The 27,688-nt window shown below is 40.1% G+C and overlaps 1 protein-coding gene across 2 annotated transcripts in view; it reads right to left on the bottom strand.

The window, feature by feature from the left end:
- Cmya5 (cardiomyopathy associated 5) overlaps positions 1-27,688 on the bottom strand; it is a 109,644-nt gene that overhangs the window by 68,101 nt on the left and 13,855 nt on the right. For both annotated transcript variants that reach the window (XR_776371.3, XM_010604135.3), the window contains exon 2: positions 226-12,115. Coding sequence is in view for 1 of the 2 variants with exons in the window: in XM_010604135.3 (XP_010602437.1) it covers positions 226-12,115 (11,890 nt within the window). In the remaining variant the exon portion in view is untranslated. The remainder of the gene's footprint in view (positions 1-225; positions 12,116-27,688) is intronic.

Raw genomic sequence — 27,688 nt, 5'->3', positions numbered from 1 at the left:
TCAGTCTATTCTGCATAAAGATAAGTGTATCAAATATTGGTCCTTTTTAACTGAGAGAATGTGAAGGTAAATATGTCGTTTTCTTTAAAAATATATTTTTTGATTTAAAGTTAACTTGCCTGGGGTGGGGGATTTAGCTCAGTGGTTCTGCCACCTGCCTTGCAAACACAAGGACCTGAGTTTGATTCCCCAGTACAAAAAAAAAAAGTCATAAAGTTAACTTGCCTTAACAGCACTTATAGCTGTGTCAAGCGTTGAAACCTCGTGGTCTCTGTGGGTGCCAAGCACTTTGTCCATTGTGGAAATTGGGCTTTTGCAGGTACAGCAATACGTGTCAATTTGGGACTTCTTCAGTTCATTTTGTGCCCTCTCAGCCACTAACTCTGATGACAGCCGGTCTTGTTCTGTCTTCCCTCTGCCCAACTCATTCTGGTCAGCAGTTGCATTCTGTTCTGCCTCAGTAAGAAATTCATATTTCCTGATGTATTCAACAGATTCCTTTCCTTGAGGCAATACATCTTCACATGCAGATTCTGAATATAGCTCATCTGATAAAGTGTCCTGACTAACCACTTCGTAATGCAGGGATTCAGCAAATTCATACTCATCCTGCACAGGGCTGTTTCGGAGCCTCTCTGCGCTTGGCTCAGGATGGACCAGTACTTTAGGTTCTTCTTGTGGGGCTTCTGGAATATTAGTTGCACCTGACGCAAACCCTTCCTCTGGGAAGGACACTTGTGTTGGGACATTCTGACTGACTTCTTGGCTTGTGTTTCCTGCCTCATTATCCTGACTGCTCACTTCCGCTGCATTCTCTAGGACATGGTGGCTATCTTGAAATGGAACTGCATAGCTTATCTTCTGGGTAACCACCCTGACCTCCTCAGTGATAGGAGCTTTCCTCTGCACTACTGTGTCATCAGAGGTCTCCACATGGCCTACAGCTTCTCCTTCTCTGTAAACAGCATTCTGTTCTTCCAAACTCTTTTCCCAAAGAACAGTTCCAGACTTCTTCCAAATTTCCTCTCCTGTAGCTATCAATTGGTATGAATCACTCTTACCAACTGGTTTTTCTTCTAGACCTTGGCCTTGGTCCTTCTGCGTTACAGATGTGTCATGGAGAATATCATCTCTGAGTGTGTACTTCTCAAAATACATTCCTGTTCCTTCATCAGTGTCAGAATTTCTGCTTGGAAATGATGTCTCAGAATTCACACTGTCACCTTCAGAAGCTGTTTCCCCTTCCTTTTTTTTCTCCCCAACTGCCTCTTCATATAGATCCTTATATAAAAATGAAAGTGCAGCTGGCTCCTCCAGTTCAGGATTAACAGCTTTGACAGTGGTCAGAAATATCTGGGTCCTGGATAAAACCCCTTCCTCCAAATCAAATAAAGGCATCCCAGGTGACCTGGAGTCCAAATCTCTATTAATGCTCTTTGAAGAATTTCTATCAGCTGATTTTTGGGTAACCAAAGACTTTTGCATCTCTGGCTGAGATAATTTGCTGTGGTCCTTTCCCAGTCCATAAAAACTTTCATCCAGTTTTACCAGGTCATATTCATGTTCTAGGGCACTTTCCTGTGAACTTTCTGGGAAAGGGAGAGTTTCTTCTGTAGCTCCCTTTGAGATCTCCTCTTTTGTAGTTAAATTCCATGGAGCTTTCTGTTTTTCTGGGTCTGGGGAGATGTTATAATCAATCAAAGTATATTTTTCAAAGTAATCCTCTTCACTGGGAATTGTGGACTGAATGAAAGCTAAATCATCAGAGTCTGAGTCCATGGATATCTTCTCTTTTGTAACATGAGCTTCCTTTCCTTCATTCTTCAGTGATGTAACCTTTCCTTCAGAATCTTCTAACTTGCTCTGTAACATTTTATGGCAAACAACTGCCTCACTATCATCATGAAGGGATAACGTTTTAAATGAGGGTTTATCTTCTAAATACTCTAACTTATCTTGCATTTGTTCACTTTCTTCCTGATCCACTGAAGGAATAAAGGCAGGTGTGTAAATATTCAATATCTCACAGCCTTCAGAAATGATACTGAAGGCACTCTTCTGATCTTGTGAAAGGTCAGCTGGTTTGCTGGTCACTGTGGATTCTACATCTTTTACACATGTGTCTTCAGGCTCCTTGAACATTTCTTTAGCAGATGTCATCTCATCAGCTTTACTTTTTGATTCACTGGTTATAAATTGAGTATAGTTGCTTCCCGCTGAAGAGGACAGTTCATTTATGTGAGCATCTTCCACAGTCTCCAAAGGATGCTTTGAAATAAGAACAGATTGCTTAAGCATCTCAGATGAGTGATCTTCAGATGCCTGAATAGTGTGGCCTGTAGGGTGACCCAGAGTCATTTTTGACCATGGAATTTCTTGTTTCTTGGCTGTGCTAACTTCTGGACAAACCTCTGGAATAAGAGTTTGTGGTTTGTCAGATGACAGCAAATATGGCAGCGTTTCTAAGCTCTTTGTATCATTTGAAGGCTGATCTACAGTGCTTCCAGGGATTTCAGATGGAGATCTTTGCCTGGTGCTTTCTTCTGTGGTGGCTACTGAACCACTCGTGAACAGCTGTGACAGTGTGAGCTGTCCTTTTTCTTCTCTGTGACCCACCAAATCTCTGCTTGGCTTTTCTAATACCAAATCTTCTTCCTGAGGGAAAGGGTGCTTATCTATTTCATCACGATAAGGAAGATCCACTGGGCACAAAGTATTGGTTTTATTCACCAAGTTTTTACCTTCCTCTAATGGATGTGGTTGGCTTTCTACCAGCTTTCTTTCCTTGATTTCTAGGTGAGCCTCTGAAAGCACACTTTCTGGTTTTTCAGTAATCAATGGTGTTTTAGTTGACGAAAATGGTTGTATTTCACCCGAAGAATGAAGAGAAGAGATAAAGGGTTTTTCAGACACAGACCTTGCCACATTCAGAGAATAAGGCTGATTTTCTTGCTGCTTCTTTTCTTCCAAAAATACCTGTGACTCCTTTTCTTTTTCTTCTCTTTTCTCTTCCTCAGAACAAACAGCAATTTTGGCTCTTTCCTCATGTTCTTTATCTGAATAGATATGCTCCAGCCTAGCAGCAACTTTTGATTTTTCTAATTCAACAGGTCTATATTCAGTTGTCATTTGCGATTTCACTATTTCTTTATTTTTTCTAAGCTCTAAGGGAGACACTACTTCTTGTTTGTCTGCCAGGTTATTTTCTGCCAAGGTACATGATCGAGTTTCCAAGTTCTCTTTGTCCTCAGTTAGGCTGACAGGCCTGGGTTTTACCTCCTCTTCAGAATGTTTCAAGGAAGTAGGTTTGGGCAATTCTTTCTTTAATTTTTCCTCACCAAGATCAATTAAACTGCCTTTTGATTCTTCTACTGGCAAAATTATTGGCTCTGGGTTCACTGATTCTTTCATGATATTTTTACTTGTGAAGCTGAATGAATCTGATTTTAGCTGTTGTGGCATCTTATCTACTACATCAAATGGAAATGATGTTTCTTTTTGATCGCCACTTAGATCTTCCTTAAGAATAGAAATATTCCAATTAGATGGAGGAGCTACTGCTGGCTTCTGGTATCTTTTACTCTCAGTAACATGAGAAGGAACATTTTTGGTTTCTCCCGAAGCCAATTTCTTATCAGGTTGAACTCCAAGATGTTCTTCACTATCAGCAGAAGTAATTAAGCTTCTGCTCATTTTATCTGATGAATCTGGGATTTCATTCCTTCTATCATCTTCACTAGACACCTCTGGCAATGAATGATCAGCTGGTTTCTTGGTTGCATTAAAATCAGCAGGACTCTTATCTTTCGGCTCTGTCACAGTCACTGCTTTTTCCACAGAGGGACTTGGCTGTGTATCTAAATCTTCTTTTTCAGCAACTTTGTCATCTGAGGTGCTTGATCCAAAAAGTAAACTGGACATCCATGATTTGAAAGATGAAAGTCCTTTCTTTCCCTTTTCCTCAGGAAGCCTTTGCTCCACCATCTTCGGCTTCTCACGCAGTTGCTGTGTGACTTCAGGTGTCTCTGGGGGTTGAGGTTCTTCGCTTGCTTGGATTGCGAGGGTGGGTTTTGTTTGAGTGGGTGTCTTCACTTCAGGCGCTGGTTTCCTTCCCTCAGTTGCCTCTTCTGTAATATTTGACAGAACCATTTTTGATTCTTCTTGAGGCTTCTCTCCAAGTAACAGAGGAGTACTCCCGTGTGCTTCTTTCTCACTGACCAGTGGAGGTTCCACAGCTTCCACCAGGAAATGGGATGCTTTGACCAGAGAGGTGGTGGCTTCCAACTTCATCTGTCCTGCTGACAGGCCAGGCACTGGTTTCTGGGTGGGCGTTTCAGGAGGTAATTTGACTTCTTCCCAGATGCCTTCTTTGGAAAGCCTAGAAAAGTCTGTGTTTTCTCTCTCTGATATAAAACTCTCACTCTCCACGAATGAATGGATCTGCCCCTTCTCTGTGTTTCTTTCCAAATTTCCGGCTGGGACTAGAGGCTTTGGTTCTTGGAATGGCCTTATTTCTTCAAAAGAATAAGTTTCAGTTGCTAAGGTTTCTGTATGACTCTCAGAAGCATTAGGAGTGGATGTTGGTTTTTGTAATGGCAAATGAGATTCTTCCACAGCCTGGGACAGAACCTGCTTTCCAGTTTCATAAGTGAGATCCTCATTCGATGGAGCAGCTTGGAGCTTCTCTATCTGCAGATCACTTCTGCTAGAGGATTTCAGCTGCTCAGGCTCAGTTGTCCTAAATGATTGTGATTGTTCCCAAGGCAAATTCTCTTTCATAATTGGCAGCTGTTTCATATTTAGATCTGGTTTATCTTCAAGAGAGCTGCTTACATCAGATAAATTAACAGCTTGACCTGAATAAAGTAATCTTTCAGGCTTCTTTTGTTCTACAAGGTCAAAAGGAGTAATCTTTGATGGTTCTGTAGCAGACACACAAAATTCCCTGTTTTCTTTATTTTCATTTTCTCTGCTCCTAGGCTCAACTAGGCCCTTCTCCAAAACAGAACCCTCTGTATCAGTTAAAATACACGTTACTGGTTCTGTGTCTACAGACCCACTCTTCCTGTCTAAACCACCAGTGAATTCTGGTAGTTCTGATAGTTGGTGCAGCTTGTCTTTTTTCTCAGACTCCAAAGGGAGTTCTGCCGGGGCAAGATCTTTTCCTGACAGGAAATCACCATGAACTGGAGAAGTTATGTCCCCTACTTGTTTGTTTTTTCCATCCACAAGGGTCATTAGTGTTGGGACTAAATCTTCTGACACTAAATTTTCAAACCTGGGAGAAGAGCTTGTCATGGCCTCATTTTTGCCTCCTGGAACTATGTGTTTAGGTGCAGGTGATACAGTGTGTGACAGAACAAGTCTAGTTTCTTCTTTCTCAATCCCACTCTCCAGGCTGAGTGAAAGCACAGGTTCAGGCCTTGATACTTCTGAGGCAGAAACTGAGTTCTCTTCCTGTGATGAAACCAAATGTGCGGAGTCAAGGGCCACAGAAAATGAATAAGCCTGTTTGTCTTCTCCCTTTGCTCCCCCAGACACAGCTGAATGCTGAGGAGATGACATTTTGTTTACTGGCAATCCAGGCTTCACTTCTTCATTGTCTATCTTTGACAAAACAGAGACACTTGGAGGTGAATCCATTTTGGTTTCTTCTTTCACTTCTGATGGAGACAAACCTTTGGATAAAGAAGTTTTAGTGCTAGAAGAAGCACTTCTAATCACTACCTTTTCCTCTTCAATAAGAATGGAATGCTCATCTACAGGCTTTAGGAGAGCTGGAAAATCACTTCCTAACTCACCTTCTCCTACTTTTGTTGGGATTGGATGTTCTTCTGAAGGTGAGGCAGAAGAATCTGTCAGCATGTCTTTTACTAATATGGTTAAGATTGAATCACACTCAGTTACAGGTATGGTTGTATAGGAGCTGGGTTCCATTTCTTTCTTTATTTCTTCTGATAAAGCTGAAAATGCTGGTGCTGGCAGACCATGTTCAACTTCCTTTTCTACTCCAGAGGAGGCTGAATGAAGTTCTTTTGTTATTTTGGAATCATGCTTCACTTCCGTTTTCACTCCAGATAAAATCTCAGGTCCAGATATAGATTTTTCCTTTGGAGGTAAATATGCTTTGAGTACTTTAGGCTGATTCTCTGACAACATGCTCTGTTCTAGCTCAGAAGGCACAGTTGGAGCTAAATTGAGATTGACATCCTTCTTTGGCTCATTTACCAACTCAGGCAAAACTGAATATGTTATCTCAGACTCTGGAACATTTGGAGGCTGAGGCTCCAGTTTTTGATCCTGTGATACATGTGCTGTAGCTTCTTGAGAATCAGGCACAGCTTCTTCTTTTCTGATTTCTGACAAAGCCATCTGTTCATCTGTAGCTTTCAGAGTGAGTGATGCTTTGGGTTCCTGTTCTTTCTTAGTTGCATAGATCGAATCAAGTGAAATTGAATGCTGAGATGCAGGAGAAATAGGTTTGGTTTCTTCCTTTACCATGGATGATTGTACATTTGAAGCAGCATGAGTTGTAGCTGCTGATGACTTAGCTTTAATTTCTTCCTGCTCCGATCTATTGGTTAAATATGGTGGAACCAAATCTTCAGGCTCAGGCTCCAGTGATGCTGTTTTCTGCTTCTGTGCCAAAATGAGATATTCAGATACAGATGTTGAGAATGTTTGAACATCTGACCTAGTTTCTGCGTCATCTGCTTTATCCACTGAAGATGGAAGGCTTGAGCCTTCAGTTGTAGACACGATAGGGAAAGACTCAGCTTTGTGCTTCTCTGATGAATCAAAATACTCAGGGATGGGTGTAGTGGCTGCTGATCTGATCTCTTCCTCATCTGCTTCAGAAAAGTAGGAAAATCCTGAAGCAGACCTTGCAGTTAAGAGGGAGTCTGGCTCACTTTCATTTATTTCTCTTTCTGGGATTCTGTATGGTGGGATTGAAACTTGTGATGCTGAGTCTGGGGAAAAAAGTCCAGCATCTTCAGTGTCTTCATCTGATACAACAGTGTGTTCAGTTGGAGATGTTAAACATACTGGGGAACCACACTCAGATTCTCTTTTTTCTGCTTCCTCAGTTGAATAGGGAGAAAATGAGAATTGTGACACAAAGGCAGAATCTGGAGAAAAGGGTTCAATGTTTTCATGTTCTGATAAATTCATGGGTGATGAATTTACACCTTCAAGATGTAGACGGGATCTTTGGAAAATGTCTTCTTCCTGCAACTCTGGTGTTGCACATGGTGGTACTGAAAATTCAGAAGCAGATGTGGAAGAGGGTGAGTATGGCTCCATTTCTATTGTCTCTTGTTCAGATAGGACTATGTGTTCAGGTAGGGTGCCTACAGGTGGTGGGGCCTGGCATTCAGAAGTCATCTCAGTTGTGTGGGGTGGGAGAGAGCACTCAGGTAGAGGGACCACATCTGGAGAACATGAGCTAACATCTTCCATCTCTGTTTCTGACACAACTGTGTGCTCAACAATGTCTTTTAATTTGAACTGAGTTACCTCATCAATGATCTTCAGGGATTCTTGTGTTGCATTTAGGGGGACTGCAGATTGAGAAGTCAATTTTGAATCTGGTGTGAAATGCTCACTTGCTAGGTCCTCTATCTCTGGCAGGACCATGTGTTGCAGCGTAGCAGCAGAAGGCAGGGGACTCTGGCACTCAGGAGTCCTCTCCATCAGGGATGGTGAGAGAGAGTGCTCAGACATAGAGGCCACAGCTGGAGACTGTGACTCAGGGTCTTTCATTTCTTCTGACAGAATCATAGACTCAGAAACATCTTTTGATTTTAATGGGAACTTGTGGTCAATTGTTTTCTTCAGTGACTCTTGTGCTTCATGGGAGGGAACTGAATATTCTGAAGCAGATGAGGAATCTGGAGTGTAACGTCCACTTTCTGAGGCCTCATCTCCTGAAAGGCCCATGTGTTCTGAAGGGGCTGCAGAAAACAGTGGTGACAGGTTTTCAGAAGACTTCTCAGGAGTGGGTGGCCAGAGAGAGCGCTCAGACACTGAGGCCACAGCTGGGGAACAAGGCTCAAACTCTTCGTTCTCTTCCTCTGAGAAAACTGCACATTCAGATACGGCTTTTGCACTGGATGGAGAGACTGGCTCAGCTTCTTGCTTCTCTGGTTCATGATTCAAATCCTGAGGCACAGAGTACTCTGACAGAAAAGCAGAGTCTGTAGAAACAGACTCGATTTCCTCTCTCTCCTCGGACAAAGTGACATGGTCAAGTGCTGCTGTTGTCAGCAGTGGAGAGTGAGGCTCCTCTTTATGCAGCATCTCAGGGGACAACCGTGGTGGGAAGGGCTGCTCAGAAATTAACGGGCTTTCTGGGTAACCGAGTTCTATGATCTCTTCTTCCAAATTAGAACCTTCAGGTTCAGGCATAGCAGCTATTGATGGGGAAGTTTCCAGCTCTTCTTTTTCTGGTTCTTGGAACACGAGAGGCTCAGGAAGAGAAATGGGTGGTTCAGGCTTGGGTTCCTCATTCTCTCCTTTGACACTGGGATGAGAGGGTGCCACGCATTCAGAGGCTGGCTCCATCCTTTCTAATGAAGTCAGCTCTGGCTCTTCTTTGCCTGACACAAGGCCTTCCTGGGTAGATAGTAACAGACCTGGTGAGCATGTCGCTATCTGTTTATCTGCAGCTTTCAGAGTAAATGATGCTTTGGGTTCCTGTTCTTTCTTAGTTGCATAAACCGAATCAAGTGAAACTGAATGCTGAGATGCAGGAGAAATAGGTTTGGTTTCTTCCTTTACCACAGATGATTGTACATTTGAAGCAGCATGAGTTGTAGCTGCTGATGACTTAGCTTTAATTTCTTCCTGCTCCGATCTATTGGTTAAATATGGTGGAACCAAATCTTCAGGCTCAGGCTCCAATGATGCTGTTTTCTGATGCTGTGCCAAAATGAGATATTCAGATACAGATGTTGAGAATGTTTGAACATCTGACCTAGTTTCTGTGTCATCTGCTTTATCCACTGAAGATGGAAGGCTTGAGCCTTCAGGTGTAGACACGATAGGGAAAGACTCAGCTTTGTGCTTCTCTGATGAATCAAAATACTCAGGGATGGGTGTAGTGGCTGCTGATCTGATCTCTTCCTCATCTGCTTCAGAAAAGTAGGAAAATCCTGAAGCAGACCTTGCAGTTAAGAGGGAGTCTGGCTCACTTTCATTTATTTCTGTTTCTGGGATTCTGTATGGTGGGATTGAAACTTGTGATGCTGAGTCTGGGGAAAAAAGTCCAGCATCTTCAGTGTCTTCATCTGATACAACAGTGTGTTCAGTTGGAGATGTTAAACATACTGGGGAACCACACTCAGATTCTCTTTTTTCTGTTTCCTCAGTTGAATAGGGAGAAAATGAGAATTCTGACACAAAGGCAGAATCTGGAGAAAAGGGTTCAATGTTTTCTTGTTCTGATAAATTCATGGGTGATGACACACCTTCAAGATGTAGAGGGGATCTTTGGACAATGTCTTCTTCCTGCAACTCTGGTGTTGCACATGGTGGTACTGAAAATTTAGAAGCAGATGTGGAAGAGGGTGAGTATGGCTCCATTTCTATTGTCTCTTGTTCAGATAGGACTATGTGTTCAGGTAGGGTGCCTACAGGTGGTGGGGCCTGGCATTCAGAAGTCATCTCAGTTGTGTGGGGTGGGAGAGAGCACTCAGGTAGAGGGACCACATCTGGAGAACATGAGCTAACATCTTCCATCTCTGTTTCTGACACAACTGTGTGCTCAACAATGTCTTTTAATTTGAACTGAGTTACCTCATCAATGATCTTCAGGGATTCTTGTGTTGCATTTAGGGGGACTGCAGATTGAGAAGTCAATTTTGAATCTGGTGTGAAATGCTCACTTGCTAGGTCCTCTATCTCTGGCAGGACCATGTGTTGCAGCGTAGCAGCAGAAGGCAGGGGACTCTGGCACTCAGGAGTCCTCTCCATCAGGGATGGTGAGAGAGAGTGCTCAGACATAGAGGCCACAGCTGGAGACTGTGACTCAGGGTCTTTCATTTCTTCTGACAGAATCATAGACTCAGAAACATCTTTTGATTTTAATGGGAACTTGTGGTCAATTGTTTTCTTCAGTGACTCTTGTGCTTCATGGGAGGGAACTGAATATTCTGAAGCAGATGAGGAATCTGGAGTGTAACGTCCACTTTCTGAGGCCTCATCTCCTGAAAGGCCCATGTGTTCTGAAGGGGCTGCAGAAAACAGTGGTGACAGGTTTTCAGAAGACTTCTCAGGAGTGGGTGGCCAGAGAGAGCGCTCAGACACTGAGGCCACAGCTGGGGAACAAGGCTCAAACTCTTCGTTCTCTTCCTCTGAGAAAACTGCACATTCAGATACGGCTTTTGCACTGGATGGAGAGACTGGCTCAGCTTCTTGCTTCTCTGGTTCATGATTCAAATCCTGAGGCACAGAGTACTCTGACAGAAAAGCAGAGTCTGTAGAAACAGACTCGATTTCCTCTCTCTCCTCGGACAAAGTGACATGGTCAAGTGCTGCTGTTGTCAGCAGTGGAGAGTGAGGCTCCTCTTTATGCAGCATCTCAGGGGACAACCGTGGTGGGAAGGGCTGCTCAGAAATTAACGGGCTTTCTGGGTAACCGAGTTCTATGATCTCTTCTTCCAAATTAGAACCTTCAGGTTCAGGCATAGCAGCTATTGATGGGGAAGTTTCCAGTTCTTCTTTTTCTGGTTCTTGGAACACGAGAGGCTCAGGAAGAGAAATGGGTGGTTCAGGCTTGGGTTCCTCATTCTCTCCTTTGACACTGGGATGAGTGGGTGCCACGCATTCAGAGGCTGGCTCCATCCTTTCTAATGAAGTCAGCACTGGCTCCTCTTTGCCTGACGCAAGGCCTTCCTGGGTAGGTAGTGACAGACCTGGTGAGCCTGTCTGTGACAAATCCTTCTCTGCCTCTAATGGCATGGTCTGGTCAGCAGAATCCATGACTTCCTTCATAGCCTCATCAACAAAGGCTAAGGAGACTGAAGAGTCGATCTCTGAAGCAATGACTCTCTCTGCCTCAGCCTCAGATTCTTCCTTTGCTGTCTCCAGGAACACAGATTGTGAAGCCTCAGGTGAAAAAGAGGAAGGCTTGATCTCATGGGATTTTGCCTCATCACCTGGCTGTTGTGGCACTGACTGGGGGGGTCCAAACAGCACCTCTTGTTCTGCCATGTTGTTACTCGAGTAATGGGAGGCTATGGGCCTAGCTGCTGATGTGGCTTTTAGGGAGGATTCAACATCAAGTTTCTTTTGATCTTCATGGCCAAATAATGACGACAGGGACTTTGATCCTTTGGAAAGCACATCTCTCCAAGGGGGACCAAGGTCTCTTAATTTATCATCTTCTGTGCTTTGGGTGCCTAATTTACTTGTTTTGGAAACTATGTTAGAATCACGATTGTCCAAATCTGGTTCTAGAGTAATGGATGCATCTTTCCCTTTCCTGTAATATATTTCTTTAATGACATAACCCTTTGGCAATGTTCCATAAAATTGCAGAGGGATTAATTCTTCTTTAACTGAATTAAACATCTTAATCTTATATTGTACAGTTCCTATATAGACTGGCCTTAACACTAATGGTTTGTGTTCTTTGTATATTGCCCCAGTAATAGGAGGTGTATTTGAGGTGGTCTTCTTTTTTCTTGTTTTATCATAGATGCCAGGAGACAAATTCTTTTTCTCGATGTTTAGCACCTGGCTTTCTGAAATTAAAGATTTGTCCTTTTTATTTGCTGGAATATCTTGAGATTCAAAAGAATTTCTTTTTTTGCTGCCTTTCCGATACAATGATGGTGAGCCATGCTTTGACTTATGAGTTCTTTTCCGAGCCTTTTTAACTTCATTCACAATAAAGGAAACACTTCCTGGAGGAGAATTCACATTTGATCCTTCCAGACTACACACACCGGAAGTCTGGCTCCCTTCGGAGGTCCATGGAGTTGAAGATCTGCTAGAACTGGTTTCCCAGGTTATCCCGCTATCTTCCCGTTGGACTGTCACCATGGAAAAGGCAGGGTCAGATATGATGCACTCCTGCCTGGTCTTGCCCTCTTCATCCTGGTGTGATAACCTATAATGTAGAACGGTACCTGTAAATATATATTATGTAATAATATGCATTTTAATTATAATAAGTAAATACATTATAGCAGGTATAAGATTAATGTAAATTAAAATATAGAGATCAGTGCTCGCTTTGGCAGCACATATACTAAAATGTAGAGATCAGGATGGCCATCAACCCTAAAAATAGGGATGTATGTGAAATAAAGTTAAAATATTAAAATCAGCTTACCAAACATAATAACATCTCCTAAGCCAGAGTTACTTAATGTTTCTCAATCTCAAAGACAATGCTGAGGGCCCATGTAGCACCTTCCCCTCAGGGGGCCTCCTGAACCCTGTGACCCTCACCGGCATCACCACAGTTTTCATCCATCTCCTGCACCTGTGCTGTCTCTGTCAGCACTGTCCCCATCCACTAGCTTTGCACCACTCCACCCCTAGACTGTGCCATCTGCTTCCTAACTGCTGAGCTGGAATCACATTTACCTGTTACCCTTTACCCTCTCACCGTCCTAAAGACTTGCTTTACTCAACAGCTTCATCGTGCTGCTCCCTGCTCGGAAATCTCAGTAAATCTTCATGTCTACCAAAAGATGCTTCAAATCCTTAGCTGTCTGATCCCTAGCTGACATGATTTCCTATTACATACCAACCCCAACATGGCTAATTTCTGTTTTAACTGCAATCTTGTGCCACAAAAATGACATTTTGGTCAATGATGGGCCACATAAATGACACTGGTCCTAGACTACAATGGAGGTGAAACATTTTTGTCATCTAGTGATATCACAGTGTCATTTCACAATGGATTACTCCTGTGCTATGGAGCTGCTAGTATAAACTGCCAGGTGTGTAAAAGTATATCACATCAATTATACATTGCACATCATACTTGACAGAGCACAAACTATGCTACTGGTTTGTGTATTTGCTGGGTTATGCATATAGTACTAGTTTATGTACTATACTTTGTATTGTTATTTTGGAGTATACTCCTTCTACATGAGAATATTTACTGTAAAACATGTACCTAGTCATGATAGCAGCAGCCTCATATATCATATCTCATGCTTACTGTCTTTTAACTACATCAGGGGGTGATGTGGAATGAATGACCTCAGGTCTACATAAAGTATGTGCTATGATGATCACACAACGATAAAATCACCATACAGTGCAATTCTCAGAATGTATCCTTACCATCAAATGACAAGCAGTCATATATAATTCACTATCCAGGAAACATATAATGAAATCTCTGAGTCGGGATAAACAAAAAAACAGTCACTGAATAAATGAGAGATGACCAAAAATTTAAGATGCAGCCTACTATGCTACTTTTCTTATCTGTAAAACAGGGAAAATAATAGAACCTACCTTGTAGGATTGGTGTGAAGATATGAAATGCTAAGTAAAAGTCTTAGGCATATAGCTAGTGCTCAGTAAGCACTATCTGTAATCAGCTTCCCATTCAGTCCTTGGACCCAAAAATAAATCAGTCTCAGCACAGATGCATAGGTTTTCTCCCTGGATGGCTGTCCTGGCCCCTCTAGCATGGTAGGCTATGGTTGCCCCTTCAGCTGTCAGCTGGGACCCATCTGCCACTCTGCAACACTTTCCTCCTCTAGAATTTCCTTGCCCTCTTTCTCACATGGAGCTATGCTGTTTCTCCATTTAGAACACTTACCCTCCACCATCCTACATCTCTCCCTTCAAAGCTTAATTTTGCAATGTCCACTGTTCCCATTCCTAACCAGTGAACCAGATATGTTTGCTGATGATACATATACATTAAGATGGAGATTAAAATTCCATGGGCTATTTCATACTAGAAATATGGCTACACTTTAGACAGCATGTATGTTTTTGCTTATTCTGAACCCTTCCTGGTGTTTAGTTTTGAATAAAGATAAGACATAAGTACATTCCACTCCCCTTTGTTAAACTTCAGAGTCTGCAGCAGTCTCCCAAGAGGGAGCTCCAGCTGTGCTGAGAGGTTGATCTCCTTAGCTCTCAGCACAGCCCAGTTGAAACCTGGGACCACTGGCCTGCATTAGCAAGCAGCCTCATTCATCCACACCAGAGTGCTATAGATAACAGGTCTGCACACCCTGAATGAAAAGAATTGGGAAGCAGTGGGAAGAACTAGGTTCGCCATTTTCTGGCAATTCTGCGCTTCTCTATTTGTTTTAGTATTAAGCTACTGAATTTAATTAGTAACTAATCATGGTCCTGGACTGAAGCTTAGTTTGAACTGTTTCTTTCATGCTCTTTTACATACCAAATTAAAGTCATTGCTCACAATTTTCAACTCATGTTACTCTTCACTTTTGTGTCACTTAACAGAAATAGGATGAAATTGAAAATTAAGGTTATGACACGCATCTGAAAAGTCAGCATTTGGAATGACTGTGACTGTAGCAGCATTATAAATGCAATTATAAATTCAATTTAGGGTTCATTATGGATTGTAAATTCAGTGTGCCCAAGCAGAAACACTTTCATTACTAGCTAGCATGAGCTCAAGAGTGCTGAGCAGAGCATGCAAATGGTGGTTTTAGAATAGAGTCCCACTGAGGTAGAGTTAACTAACCATCCGCTTATTTGTTAACATTATTTCTGCATTTAGTAAACTTTTATTAAGTTCAGATAGTAAGAATACAAATACAATGACACAGAACCTTCTTTAAAGAAATTCAAATCTAGTGAGAAGACAGAACTAAACATTTCAATACAATATGATAAGAATTATTACAGAAGGTAGGCCAGACAGGCCTAAGGAAGGAGACTTCAAAGAGGACAGATGCTGAAGATGCTTGGCTGGTTTGCCAAATGGAGAAGGAGAGGACAGCATGAGGATGGAGTGATCACAGAAAAGGTCCCAGGATATGCAAAACATACACATAAATGAACACTGGCTCAGGGAGAGACAAAGTTTAATAGGCTGGCATCAGAGACCAACTACATTAGTGTGTGTAAAGCCACAGCACAAGTGTTCATATAACACTCAGTCTAAAGAAACAATGTACTGTACTGTACTAACTCAGGAGAAATTGTTTCTGTGGAGGTCAAAATGTTGCTAGGACTGTTTCTCACTAAGCAAGTTAAATGTTTTCATCTATGCACACATCAGCCTTTCATCATGGAAGGACGGTGTCTCTTTCATCTGCCTCTGATGACATCCTCACAAGACAGCCTTCTCGTGATTTCTTGGCTTCCTGCGCAGGTTTATCCAAGGAGAGCACTGAGGCAAACTAATGACTCCTCTGTCCCTTGCAGAGTTGGACAAGAAGGCTAAGCAGATCTGAGCTGGATCAAGGACAGGACAAAGTAGTACCAGACAGGGGCACCAAAGGCTCCTTCTGAGGATAGCCCTGAGTAAAGAAGTTTCCCTAGGGCCGGGGATTTAGCTCTGTGGTTCCACTGCCTTCCTTGCAAGTACAAGGTCCTGAGTTTGATCCCCAGTACCAAAAAAACAAACAAACAAAGGAGTTTCCTTAGAGTTAAATTTGCTGTATTATTATTTGTTTTCTATTTATACAACCTAGTCAGTGTTCTTTTTTCTTCTTTCCTTTATTTTGAATATTTTTATTATTCCATTTCCCCCTTTATTAGCTTAGCAGTTATATTCTATTTTACTGTTTTTTTAGCAATTACTTTAGAAATTGCAACATGCATCCTTGACCCATTAATAGCAAACATCAATTGGTATTTTTTTACCATTTCCTGGATAATGCTAAGTACCATGAACGACTTTAATTTCAATGTATATATCACTGTAAATTATATTTCAAGTCTACAAATATTTTTAAATTTCACAAGGCATAATTAATTTTACTGTTTTAAACCATCAATATTTATTTAGATTTACCTAGATAGTGAAACATTTCATTATGCTTCATTCTTTTTTGTATCTCTGAGATTCCATCTGGCATCCTTTTTCTACTCTCTGAAGAATTCCCTTTAGTATTTCCATAGTGTGGATTTTCTGATGACAAAGTCTTATCATTTTTTCCATTAAAAGTCTTTTACATCTTCATTCTGGAAGAATATTTTCTCAAGATATAAAAGTCTAGGTTGTTAGGTATTTTCTCTCAGCACTTTAAATATATCATTCTATTATTTTGTCTTCCATTTTTTTAAATGATAAATTCATTTTCAGTGTAACTATTGCTTTTTTGAAAACAATATGAACTCTCTCCCCTATTAATTCCAACTATTTTTGGGATTTGGTTGTTGACTTTAGTTTTCAGACATTGCTGTCATATGCTTAGGTATCTTATACTACTGGGAGTTTGTGTGTGGTTTTTTTAATCTGCAGATTAGTGTTTTTCATTGTTTTGAGACATCACAATGTTCAAATACTGTTTTTGCCTCTTTGCTTCTCTTTTCTTCTGAGATTCCAATTTTTATAAATTAGAGTTTCACTACATCCAATCTGTGCTTTATTTAGATGTTTCTTCCAATCTATCATCAGTATACTAGTTCTGTTTTCAACTATGCCCAAATTATTAAAATAATCAAATGTAGTTTTGTTTTTTCATTTTAAGAATTTCCATTCTTTTCATTCTCTGACAAAGTTATCAGTCTTGTCTTTTATTTTGATATCCCCACCCCTATAAATAGAGATTCACCTAAACATCATTCTTTCACAGAATCCATTCACTTTCCATAACAGTCCAGGTATATCCCCAGTAAGTATTACTTCTTGTGAGATGAGAGGGTAAGGGATGGCTGTGGTCTACTACTCCAAGTCCAGTTTCACCCAATAAACTGGTTTGTATCTGTGTTGTGTGCCCAACCTCATTGCATGCTAGAGAGGGAATGTGATGATATCTGAATTTTTTAATGTCAAACCGACAATCTATTTTCTACACTTTATTTTGTTGGCCTAAATCAGTTGTCAAAAGGTAAATTTTATTAAATGTGCTACAAAGTATAATTTCTGTCATTCCAAAATGAAGGAGAAGGCCCTGGAACATGATGATCATATCAAAAGTTTTCATATTTTCCATACAGGCTCCAATTGCCCTTGCTAGGAATACCTTCTTTGTTTCTCTTTATCTTAGCTCAAATAGAGACCAGTAACTTATGAAGGCAATCGATTTATCAGAAATCATGAATCAAAAGAGCCTTGTAGTTTTACAATATTTCTCACTTTTTAAGCAAGGAAGCAAGAGAAAGGGAATACACAGCTACATGCCCCATATATATAACCACAACCCCATATAGTGGGTTTTTTAGAGACTCTTCTAATGAACCTTTCCAAAATATTCAACTTTGTTTACAAAGAAACAAAGTTCTTTCACTTTTGTACCTATATTTCAGAAGCTTAAGTAATATTTAATTAAATCATGTAATCACATTAACAAATACAGTTAGAACAAATCACAACTAACCCTTTATAAAAATACAACTGAAGGGTTGGGGGTTTAGTTCGGTGGTGCCTCCACCTGTTTTGCAAGCACAGGGTCCTGAGTTTTATCCCTGGTACCAAAAATATATATACAACTGAAAATAATGGATATTATTAGAGTAACCACTAACCAAAATAGTCATCTTACCTTTTCCATTATCTGTTTTACAAAGAAAACGGAGAGATTTGGTTACTCCAGCCTATTAGGTTTAGTGGAAAATAATTTAAAAGCACTTATAATTTCTTTGCATTACTAGTTTCCATTCATTAGTGCTTACCTCCATGAAGTTTGTTTCTGATAAAACTACAAGACTTTTTCAATCACCATTGACTTTCACATGACTTTAGATTGAAGACCAAAGTCAAGATTCACACATTTATTTATTAAGCTCAAATTATTACTCAGCACTGTTGCACATGATTTTTTTTTTACAAGATTACTGTTCAGTGTCCATTATCTAAAAGGTCTGAAGAGTTTATTTCAAATTAAACAATTTGGACTGACATATAGATTTGTGATGGAAATATAAATTGATTTTTTCTAACTTTCTTCTCCTGAAATCTAGGATATATTTGGATGATGCTCCTGGAGACAGCCCCAAAGTAAAGCGAACTGGTGCTTATGTCCTCATCTATGCAACAGCATCGCCAGACACAACACATTCTCCCAACTTAGCTTTAGAACATTCAGTTGTGGCATGTGAACATTTTCCTGCTACATCTATACAAGAGTATAGGAACAAAGTGTATGATATAAAGATTCACATCTTTTTAGCATTTTAAATGAGCATTTCACTTGTATAAATCTTTAAAAATACATGATAGCAGTTTACGTAAAATAATTAGTTGGGACACTGACTGTTCATTCCAGAAGTTTCCTCTGGAGCCCGTGTTAGTATAGTGCTCTTGGCCTCACTTCCCTTCATTGCTCTTCCCAGTTTACTTTGTCCTTGTGCTGTGGAATATATGAGGACAGGTCTGTGGTTCTTCCTGTACCTGGGTAGACATATCTGTCCCATTCTGAGAGTTGGTATTCAAAAGCATATTGCTGTTCCATGTACCTAAGCCATGCCAGCTTTAAAAATAATACACTTAGTATTTTTATATCCATTTTCATTTCTTCAACTTACTTGTTAATAATTTCAGAACTTAGACAAGGAAAAGAGTATGTTGTATAGTAGTTGTACTTGCCAAATTCCAATATAAGTAAATGGCTATATATACAGCAGCTAGTAGGACCTAAATGATATCCCTTAACACCAATAGTAGACGTAAAAGTGTCCACCACAAATAGATACAGGGACCAATCAGACCAAGAGAAACCTCCCAGTCAGAGCTAAGCAGTGCCCCTAATAACACACAGGTCTTCCTCAGAAGCACACAGCCACATCTTTATTTACAGAAGCTTTAAGAATTCCAGAACTCCAAGGTTGACAAGATGCTTTGTAGCAACACAGACCAATGTTAGAGGTGGATTATACATGGTCAGTGACAAATTATACATATTATAAACGTGCCCATGAGTTGAAAAGTATTGATAATTTGAATCAAATTACACACAAAAAGACCAAATTGATATGCTTGCATATCTATTTATTTGGTTTATTGAGGGAGGGTCTCACCATATCATGCAGGCTGCCCTTGAATTCACTATGTGTTGAACTCACAACAATCCTCCGCACTCAGTCTCCTGAGTGCTGGGATATAGATGTACACCACCACCCCAACTCCACATTGTGATTGTGAAGAGAAAAGCCTTAGATCACTTTATCCTCAGTTGTACTGGCTCTATAACTGCCTCTGTCACCACCTACTCACAGGAGTAAGGACACCTGAACACCAGTGTCGTGAAACCAACTAGGTGTCTGATTTTCAGCAACAATGATAAGATATAACTGCATATCACTTAATGACTTTGAAAAGACTTCTACATATATTATCTTTTGGTGTCTTTTTTTGTTTTCTGGGGTTTTTTTTGTTTGTTTATTTTTTTCTTTTTTGGTTTTCTTTGGTGCCAGGGAACAAACTCAGGTCTTTGCACTTGTGAGACAGGTGGTGGAACCACTGAGATACATCCCCAGCCCTATATTATCTTCTTTTACCCATAAATTTGTTACTAGATTTAGTCAACGAATTTTAATACCATCCATGTACCAGACTCTGTTCTAGGGAAGGAGGACACAGCAGCAAAAAAGAAAAAGAAAAAATTCCAACTTTCATGTTACTTAAATTTTAATAGAATTTAAGAAGGTAAGTGGTGTGAAGAAAGTCAAATGGGGCAAATGGGATGGAAGAGATGACCGTGAGCTGAGGTGCTACATCATACTATAAGGTAACCAAGGAATATCACTCAAGAGTGATCTGACCAGAGCCATAAAGGAAGTGAGGAAGTAAACATGAAGAGCAGAGCGAAGAATGATACTAAAGGCAGAGCTGAGATTGTGCTTGTCACGGGCAATAGACAGCAAAGAGGGCAGTGTGCTGAGGCCAGAGTGGAAGCTGGGAGGCAGTGGGTTTGAAGGAGAGTTTGAGATAGTTAAGGCACAAGACAATCACCCTAACACAGCCAGTAACTCAGGAATGGGCAGCTACATGGACTAAGCTGGCTGGAGTCCTGTTGCTCTCAAACTACTCCAATCAGGGCTTTGAATCTTAAGCAGAATGAACTGAAGGCTCAAAATCCATGGCACCTAGGGTAGAACATTGGCCTTTCTTGAACTGCAGACCCTACAGAGTACTGTCCTGATTCCTACCTCATTCTCTAATCTCCCATTCATTCTGTGATCTCCTCAAAGTTTCTCTAATACATTTCATATTTTGTTCCTTATACACACAGAGTTGTTTCTTGTGTTACTAGAGATGATGTCTTAGTTACTTTTTCTTGTTGCTGAGACAAAATGCCTGACACCCAAAGTTAAAGAAGGAAAGGTTTATTTAGTTCAAAGTTTGTAGAGGTTTCATTTCATAATCAGCTGGCTCCAAGGCAGGGTAGCATGGCAGACAGGAATGGCAGGGAGAAACAGTTGTAGCAAAGCAAGCAAGGGAAAAGAAAATCCTCTCTCCGTCCTTTATATTGTACCTGAGCTACCAGGATTAGGGCAATGTTAAACCAATCAGTGGACTGACTTAGTATCACCCACCCTTAATCCTAGCACAGTACCATGAATCAGTCATACTCTTTAATCCAGCCATCTCTGAAGAGCCCCACCTGTGACTGCATGAGGCTTTACAGAGACATCTACACCCAAGCCATAACAGATGGCAGCTTATCTTGTTTCTCTTCTTTCCAGGTTTACAGATTGTGTGCATTTCCCAATCAAGGGAAAGTGAGTACTAGTGATGTACACTGTCAATAGGCATGGATCATTAAATTCTCCTACACATGACCCTCTGCACTTTTTCCCACTTGCAGTTTAAAGAAAAGCAACCTTAAAGACCACATGCTAGAGATGGCAAAGGCACACCAGGTAAGGCATCTTGGTCCCTGAGTCACTGCCTGAATAAGAAGAGTTGCTCAATTATAAATGCCTGAATCAGAATGAGCTAGAGAGAAACTTTTATTATACCAAGTTACAGAGATTGGGGGGATTTGTTACAGCAGCTAGTGTTACTTTATCTAACACAAATTCTTACTATACACATCTCACTCCAATATTAAACATCTGTACTCTGGCATGGAAAACTATATATATTTAAAACTCAGGATGCTCTACCATTGATCTACATAACCAGCCCCCTTTTTTAATTTTGAGACAAGATCTGGCTAAACTGCCAAGGCTGGCTCCAAAGCTGTGATTCTTTTGCCTCAACTTCACAAGTAGCTGGGGTTACAGAAATGCACCACTACATCCAGTATAATTTTATCCCTATTTACAAAAGTAAATGAAAACACTTTTAACTCAGGATGCTCTACCATTGATCTACATAACCAGCCCCCTTTTTTAATTTTGAGACAAGATCTGGCTAAACTGCCAAGGCTGGCTCCAAAGCTGTGATTCTTTTGCCTCAACTTCACAAGTAGCTGGGGTTACAGAAATGCACCACTACATCCAGTATAATTTTATCCCTATTTACAAAAGTAAATGAAAACACTTTTTGTTAAAAAAAAAAAAGGTAATCTAACTAAGGAAAATTTCTCTTAGTAGTAACAACCACTATCTCGTCCCATTACCATAGACAACCCAGTTAATGAACAATGTTTTGTAAATTTAAGAAACAAAAACAAAAACTAAGTGTGGCAAAATAAGTAATAGAAATTCCACTTTTAAATTCTAACAAATGCCCATAATGTGCAAAGTAAAGGGAACAGGAACAGAATAACACAGTTCCCTCCTTGGGAACTGGTTACCTTATAGTACGATGTAGAACTGGTAGAAACATGAAGGCTTGCAGGGAGCTGTATCTGCAAATAGATTATTGTAATACAGTGTGACCTGTTTCAATAGAAAGAATGTGCAAATGGCATCAGAGGTAGAATGGAAAAGGTAGTTTTTAACTTTGGGATAGTGTGGCACAGACTGTGAGGATACAGGTGTTGAGAGGGGCAGGGCAGTCTGAAGTATAATCAGAGTATTAAAATGCTGATTTAATGAGTTTTCCAGGAGGACCAAGTTGTAAGTGGTCAGAGGCTATTCAGGTAGTAGGAAAGCATGTGCAAAAGAAAAAGAGTGTGGAACCCTACAGTGAGCCTGGCATGCGTGCACCTTGGGGAACCCTTCACCAGAGTCTGTGATCATCTTGAAAGTTTCAAGGCCTTGAGGAATGAATGTTAGCATTCTGCAGATGCTTGCAAATGCTACTCTGAACTCCAAGCAGATGGGAAAGTTCCTATCACTTTTTCTTTCCCAAGGCTTTGGCCAGTGCTGATAACCAGTCAATGATGAGCTACACATGTGCTCACTATTAAGCACTGGGGTAACCAACGATGAGCTACACATGTGCTCACTATTAAGCACTGGGGTAACTTGAGTCATTGTCCAAGGCATGTGCCTCAGTGATGTCAGTCCAGATATACACATGCGTGCGCGCGCACACACACACACACACACACACACACACACACATACATTTTAATTACATAAGCAAGTGAAAAAAGTCTTATAAAATTAGTCTTACATAGACGTTTCCTTTTATTTCCACTGCTCCACTGCTGCCCCATTACCAGAGATAGACTTCTCCCCAGCTGTTCCACTTTTTTAAAACTATTATAACTCCATAAAAACATGAAGTATGAAAGCTAGTTGGTCCCCCCCAAAAAAATGGAACTATATGAAGAAGTGACCCATTTGAAAGTAGGATGTTTCAAAATAGTGATATCTTTCCTACCACCCACTCCCTGCTCCAACACAAATACTGCATGGAGGCCACATACACAAATTTTCCATTTATTTCAAGTAAGAAATGTCTACCTAGCCAGGCATGGTAGCACGCGCCTATAATCCCAGCACTTGGGAGGCTGAGGCAGGAGGATCGATGTGAGTTCGAGACCAGCCTGGACTACACAGTGAGTTCCAGGTCAGCCTCAACTACATAGTGAGACCCTGTCTCAAAAAACCAAAAGAAAAAAGAAATGTCTACCTAGTAGTGGATAAAGGTATTGATGTGACCAATCCAGAACTCTGGAATTGTAAAATTCACTCGTCTGTCCAGAGTTAAAAGGAATAATTTGCATTTTGGCATGAGCAAGCAATCTATAAATACTTAAGGGCCAGGGATTTAGCTCAGTGGTTTCACCACCTGCCTCTCAAGCACCAGGTCCAAGTTCCATCCCCAGTACCAAAAACAAAAAACTATAAATACTTCAGGAGAATCTATTCAGGGTCTGACTGTGGACTTGGATCATGACTACAGACTACAAGCAAACCTCTGAATTTAACAGAGAAAAGTATAAAATCTCACCTATCAAACTTTCGCTGTCATCAAAAGCTCAGGACAAACAGATGCTAGGTCCAGAGAGACAAAATCAATGAACTATATGATAGGGCTAGTTCATAGCTTCGTGACTACTTCAGACCAAAATGTGGGGAACTCAGTTATTTGTGATTGTGGAAGCTGGATGTCCCCCAATGATGGCACGACTGACTGACATTTTGGGTGAGATAACTCACTGTTATATGCATGCTCAGAGTGTTCAGCAGCATCCCTGGCCCCTATCTACTAGATGCCAGTAGTACCCCAGTCCTAACTGTGACACTCAAAATGTCTTAAGACAAAAAATTAGCTCAGAGCCACTGGTATCAGTAGACCCAAGCATGAGAAAAGACAGTTGGCCACAGATGAGAATAATAAACCATGGAGGATAGGAATATTCATGCTCTGGGACTCACAGCTCAGGAGTTAAACACAGGCTTAACTGTTAGCACTGGAATTCTTCAACAGCTACTGAGTATTAACACAGAGCAGAAACTACCTCACTTGCTGTCAGGGTGCTGAGAGTGTTGCATGTTGGTTACTAAGCAACAGAGCACTTCATCTGAATAGAATGTGTCAGGTTGGGGTCTTTTTAAAATATATCAGCGAGCCTGGATCAGCTCCTCCCCAGCTGTTCCACTAACTCTTTACATTTAAATCTACAATGACAAGTGTGCGAGAGCATGAAGTATGAGGGCTACTTAGTCTGAAAAGCAGGAGAAATCTGGTGAGATATCCTTGGCTGCTTCCCGGAAATTTTTCCTGCTAAGTCTGTAACAAACAGGCACTCTGCTGTGGCCTGGAAAATAATAAATTTTAAAATAAAACCCAACTCATCTATTAGATAGAATCAGGGTTTGTTCAGATACCCAGTATAGTACAGGGTGAAGAGAAGCCTCACCCAGAGCCTTGAGGGCCACAGCAGAGGGGTGTGGAGGGGACTTCTAATGGAAAGTTCTGAGTGATCAGCAACTACATTCCTTCTCTTCAATTTACAGGTGTTCTTCCCCACGTTTATCTAGTTCCCACACTAATGCTGCCAATCATCCTCAAGGAAAATTAGTCTTAATATTATGGGTGTCAACAGCTTCTCAGATACTTTCTGCTAGTCCAGCTCTAGACAGTGACTTTTTACCACCATTCATTGTTTTCTGAAAGTGCAGTATTAGAAAGTGTGTTCTTTTGTACATACATGAAATGTTTACAAAGCTTCCCAAATCCCATTTATTTTTTATTTTCAAACCAATGATCTACAAAAGATATCTGAAAAAAAACTAACTTCTTCTGAAAGTAGTTAATTTCCCTCTCCAATGTTGCCTTAACCCTGCTAAATTACAAATGGAAAGAATCACTTCTCAAGACTTGTTTACAAAACCTACATTGACAACTACACTTTAGGTCCCTTCAGTTTTCCAAGAAGTTGTCTCGATATTTATATTCTTATTCTCTTCCCAGCCTCTGTATGTAGCCAATACATATAAGTCCATTTCTGCCATGTTAGATAGGGGGCAGGGGTGCCTGGTTCCTATGAAATTTAAAGCAGATCAGCAAAGTCAGCAGATGAAGAACATCCACAAAACCTAGCCCATGGCTCCATCACCAGGTTCAAACATCACCATTAGAAAAAAACAAGAAACCTCCTGCCTCAAGCATAACACATGAAACCAAACTCATAAGAGGAAGTCAGTAAAATTCCAGAGGGAAAAGGAAATAAAGAGATTAAATAAAATTCCTGTTGGTTACACTGAGAAATAACTTGCTAGTATCTTGTCAAATCTAAAAATTGGAAATAGCACAACAAATCCAACAGTTTTGCTCATTTTTTTAGTATGTTGGAATTATTATAAAAGTTTGCATATCAAAGTCATTTTTAAAAGACCTTAAATATTTACATCTCCATAGAAATTTTTTAAAGATGAACTTCCTATAACATTCTCTTATTAATCACCCACAAAAGACAAAGTCATAAAAACTCAATAAAAAAACTGTATTTGATCCAGTGAAATGTTTTAAAAGCATAATACAGGCAGTTCTTGGAATATGCTCCCCCATTCCTTAGATGAATTCAGGTTAACATTCAGGATTTTTAGTTCTTATCTTTGAAATTAAGAGTTTTCCTGGTTACCCAATTTCAATATAGAGCATATGGAAAGACAGAAAAGCACAAAAAATTAAAATAGTAGACCCAACACTCACAAAGATGATTTTAATATATCGGTATGTTTTCTCCATTCTTGGTCTACTCGACTAGGTGCTTTTTGCTTTGTTCCCCACAAAATGGTATATCATATAATAGCCTTTTTCTTTTTCTTTTTTTAACATCAAATATGTTCTATTTTTCCAAGCAGTGAAAGAATATTTTTCCAACAACTATTCTTAATATTTTGGGGATCAAAATTATTTTGGGAATCAAAACCACTTTATAGTTTGTATCCCCCCCCAACATAGGGAATAAACTCAGGGCTTCATGCAAACTAATCAAACCTCTACTACTGAGTTGCATCAATAACCTTTTTGTTTATTTTGAGTCTTACTAAGTTGTCCAAGATGGCCTTGAACTCATAATCTTCAGAGCCAAGCAAAACCACCTTAGATTCTAAAAAATTGAGCACCTCAAAAAGGTTTTGCTTATGTGGGTTGTATTTATCAATATTTAAAGACTTAACTAAAATGGGAATTTTAAAATTTTATTTATTCATCTAAAAATGACAATAATATGTCACACCAATAACATATTTTACAAATAGTAATTCCATTTTCCAAAACATTTAAACAAGAACATCTAGTGAGAGAGTGGCATTACTTTATATTTTTGCAAATCATTTTAATGTTTGGCTTAACAGAAGACAACTAAATTCTTAAATCTGCTTCTGCATTCAAAATGGAGACATGTTCTATAAATAAAAGTACACAAAGGAAAGCTTATCTTCAGATGACTTGTAGTTGGAAAAAGGAAGAGTAATTTCAGGTAATTGTGGACATTTTCTTTATGCCACACCAGAATTTGGAAAGTGGTAGTTTGGAAAGCAGTAGTATTTGTTTGTTTGTTTTTGTTTTTGTTTTTTAAGATTAGCTGCAATGTAATATACGAAGCATTTATCAAATAAACGTTGGATACTATATACAATTGTGAGAGTTTTATAGGTGGAAAATGTGAATAATGTCTTGATATCATTGTGAAAATAGTTTTGACCTTGTGGGTGCTTTGGAAGAAAAACTACACTTTGAGAATTGCAGTTGTACAATTTCAACATTTAATTGTTAACATAGCATGCTAACATATGGCATGACACTTTATTTACCCAATACCCTGTTGTTGAGAATTTAGACTGTCCCTATCATTTTTAAAAATGCCTTGACAAACATCTTTGGAGATACATCTTTCTGCCCACTTGTTTTCTTAGAATAATATTTTAGGAAATACAATTTGAGGGTCAAAACCAAGGTATTTTTCAGACTTTTTATATATATTTCCAATTTTTCCAACAGAAAGCCTAATTAACCCACATTCCTACTATAGTGTGTGTAAGAGCCTTACTTATGTTCTTACCTAAACCCTTGTGAACGCTGGGTACCACATGAGCCCCATCTTGTTTGCAGTTTTTAGAAAACTTGGTAGGACGGAGCTGGATCTTGGCAAGCACTCTGTTTATATGAACTACACTACTTGAGATTTCCTGGAATCTTGTCCTGGCAGATTCTAATTGTTCTGCTACAGTGTTTATCAAATGTATGACTTTGTATTATTATAATTGATATTTACCATATGTCTTCTGATAAGCAGAAATTGTGTCTCCTGTTCTTAGTGTACACTACAATGCCCATAGGATAGAGACAGTGTTTCTCACCTCAGACAGGGATAGGTTGAAATCCTGGCTTCACTACTCACAGCTTTGTACTATGGTGTGACTGTGAGGCAAGGCCTTCAGGTGGGGATTAAGTCATGAAGTGGGAGCCCTCATGAACAGTGTTAGCAACCTTAAAAAGAGGTTGCGGGGAGGGCCTACAGACTTTTTTGCCTGCTACCATTTGAGGGTTCAGCAAGAAAGAGCAAGCTCTCACCAGAACTGAATCCATGGTATCTTCATCATACTTCAAATTCTACATTTCTGTCTTCTCCTGGGTCACTGTTATGTGGTTCAGTGTCCTTAGTGATACTACAGGTAGCATCAAACCACGGTTCGCAGTCAGCCACACTCTCATGAGGGCCAACAACTGACACTGTGTGTGGGCTGTGCTGCCCAGCTAGGA

Source organism: Fukomys damarensis, unplaced genomic scaffold (genome assembly GCF_012274545.1).
Source record: "Fukomys damarensis isolate Sample0158 unplaced genomic scaffold, DMR_v1.0_HiC HiC_scaffold_1, whole genome shotgun sequence".
Taxonomy (NCBI): domain Eukaryota; kingdom Metazoa; phylum Chordata; class Mammalia; order Rodentia; family Bathyergidae; genus Fukomys; species Fukomys damarensis.
The sequence above is the reverse complement of the archived record's forward strand: the minus strand, read 5'-3'. Positions and strand labels throughout refer to the sequence as shown.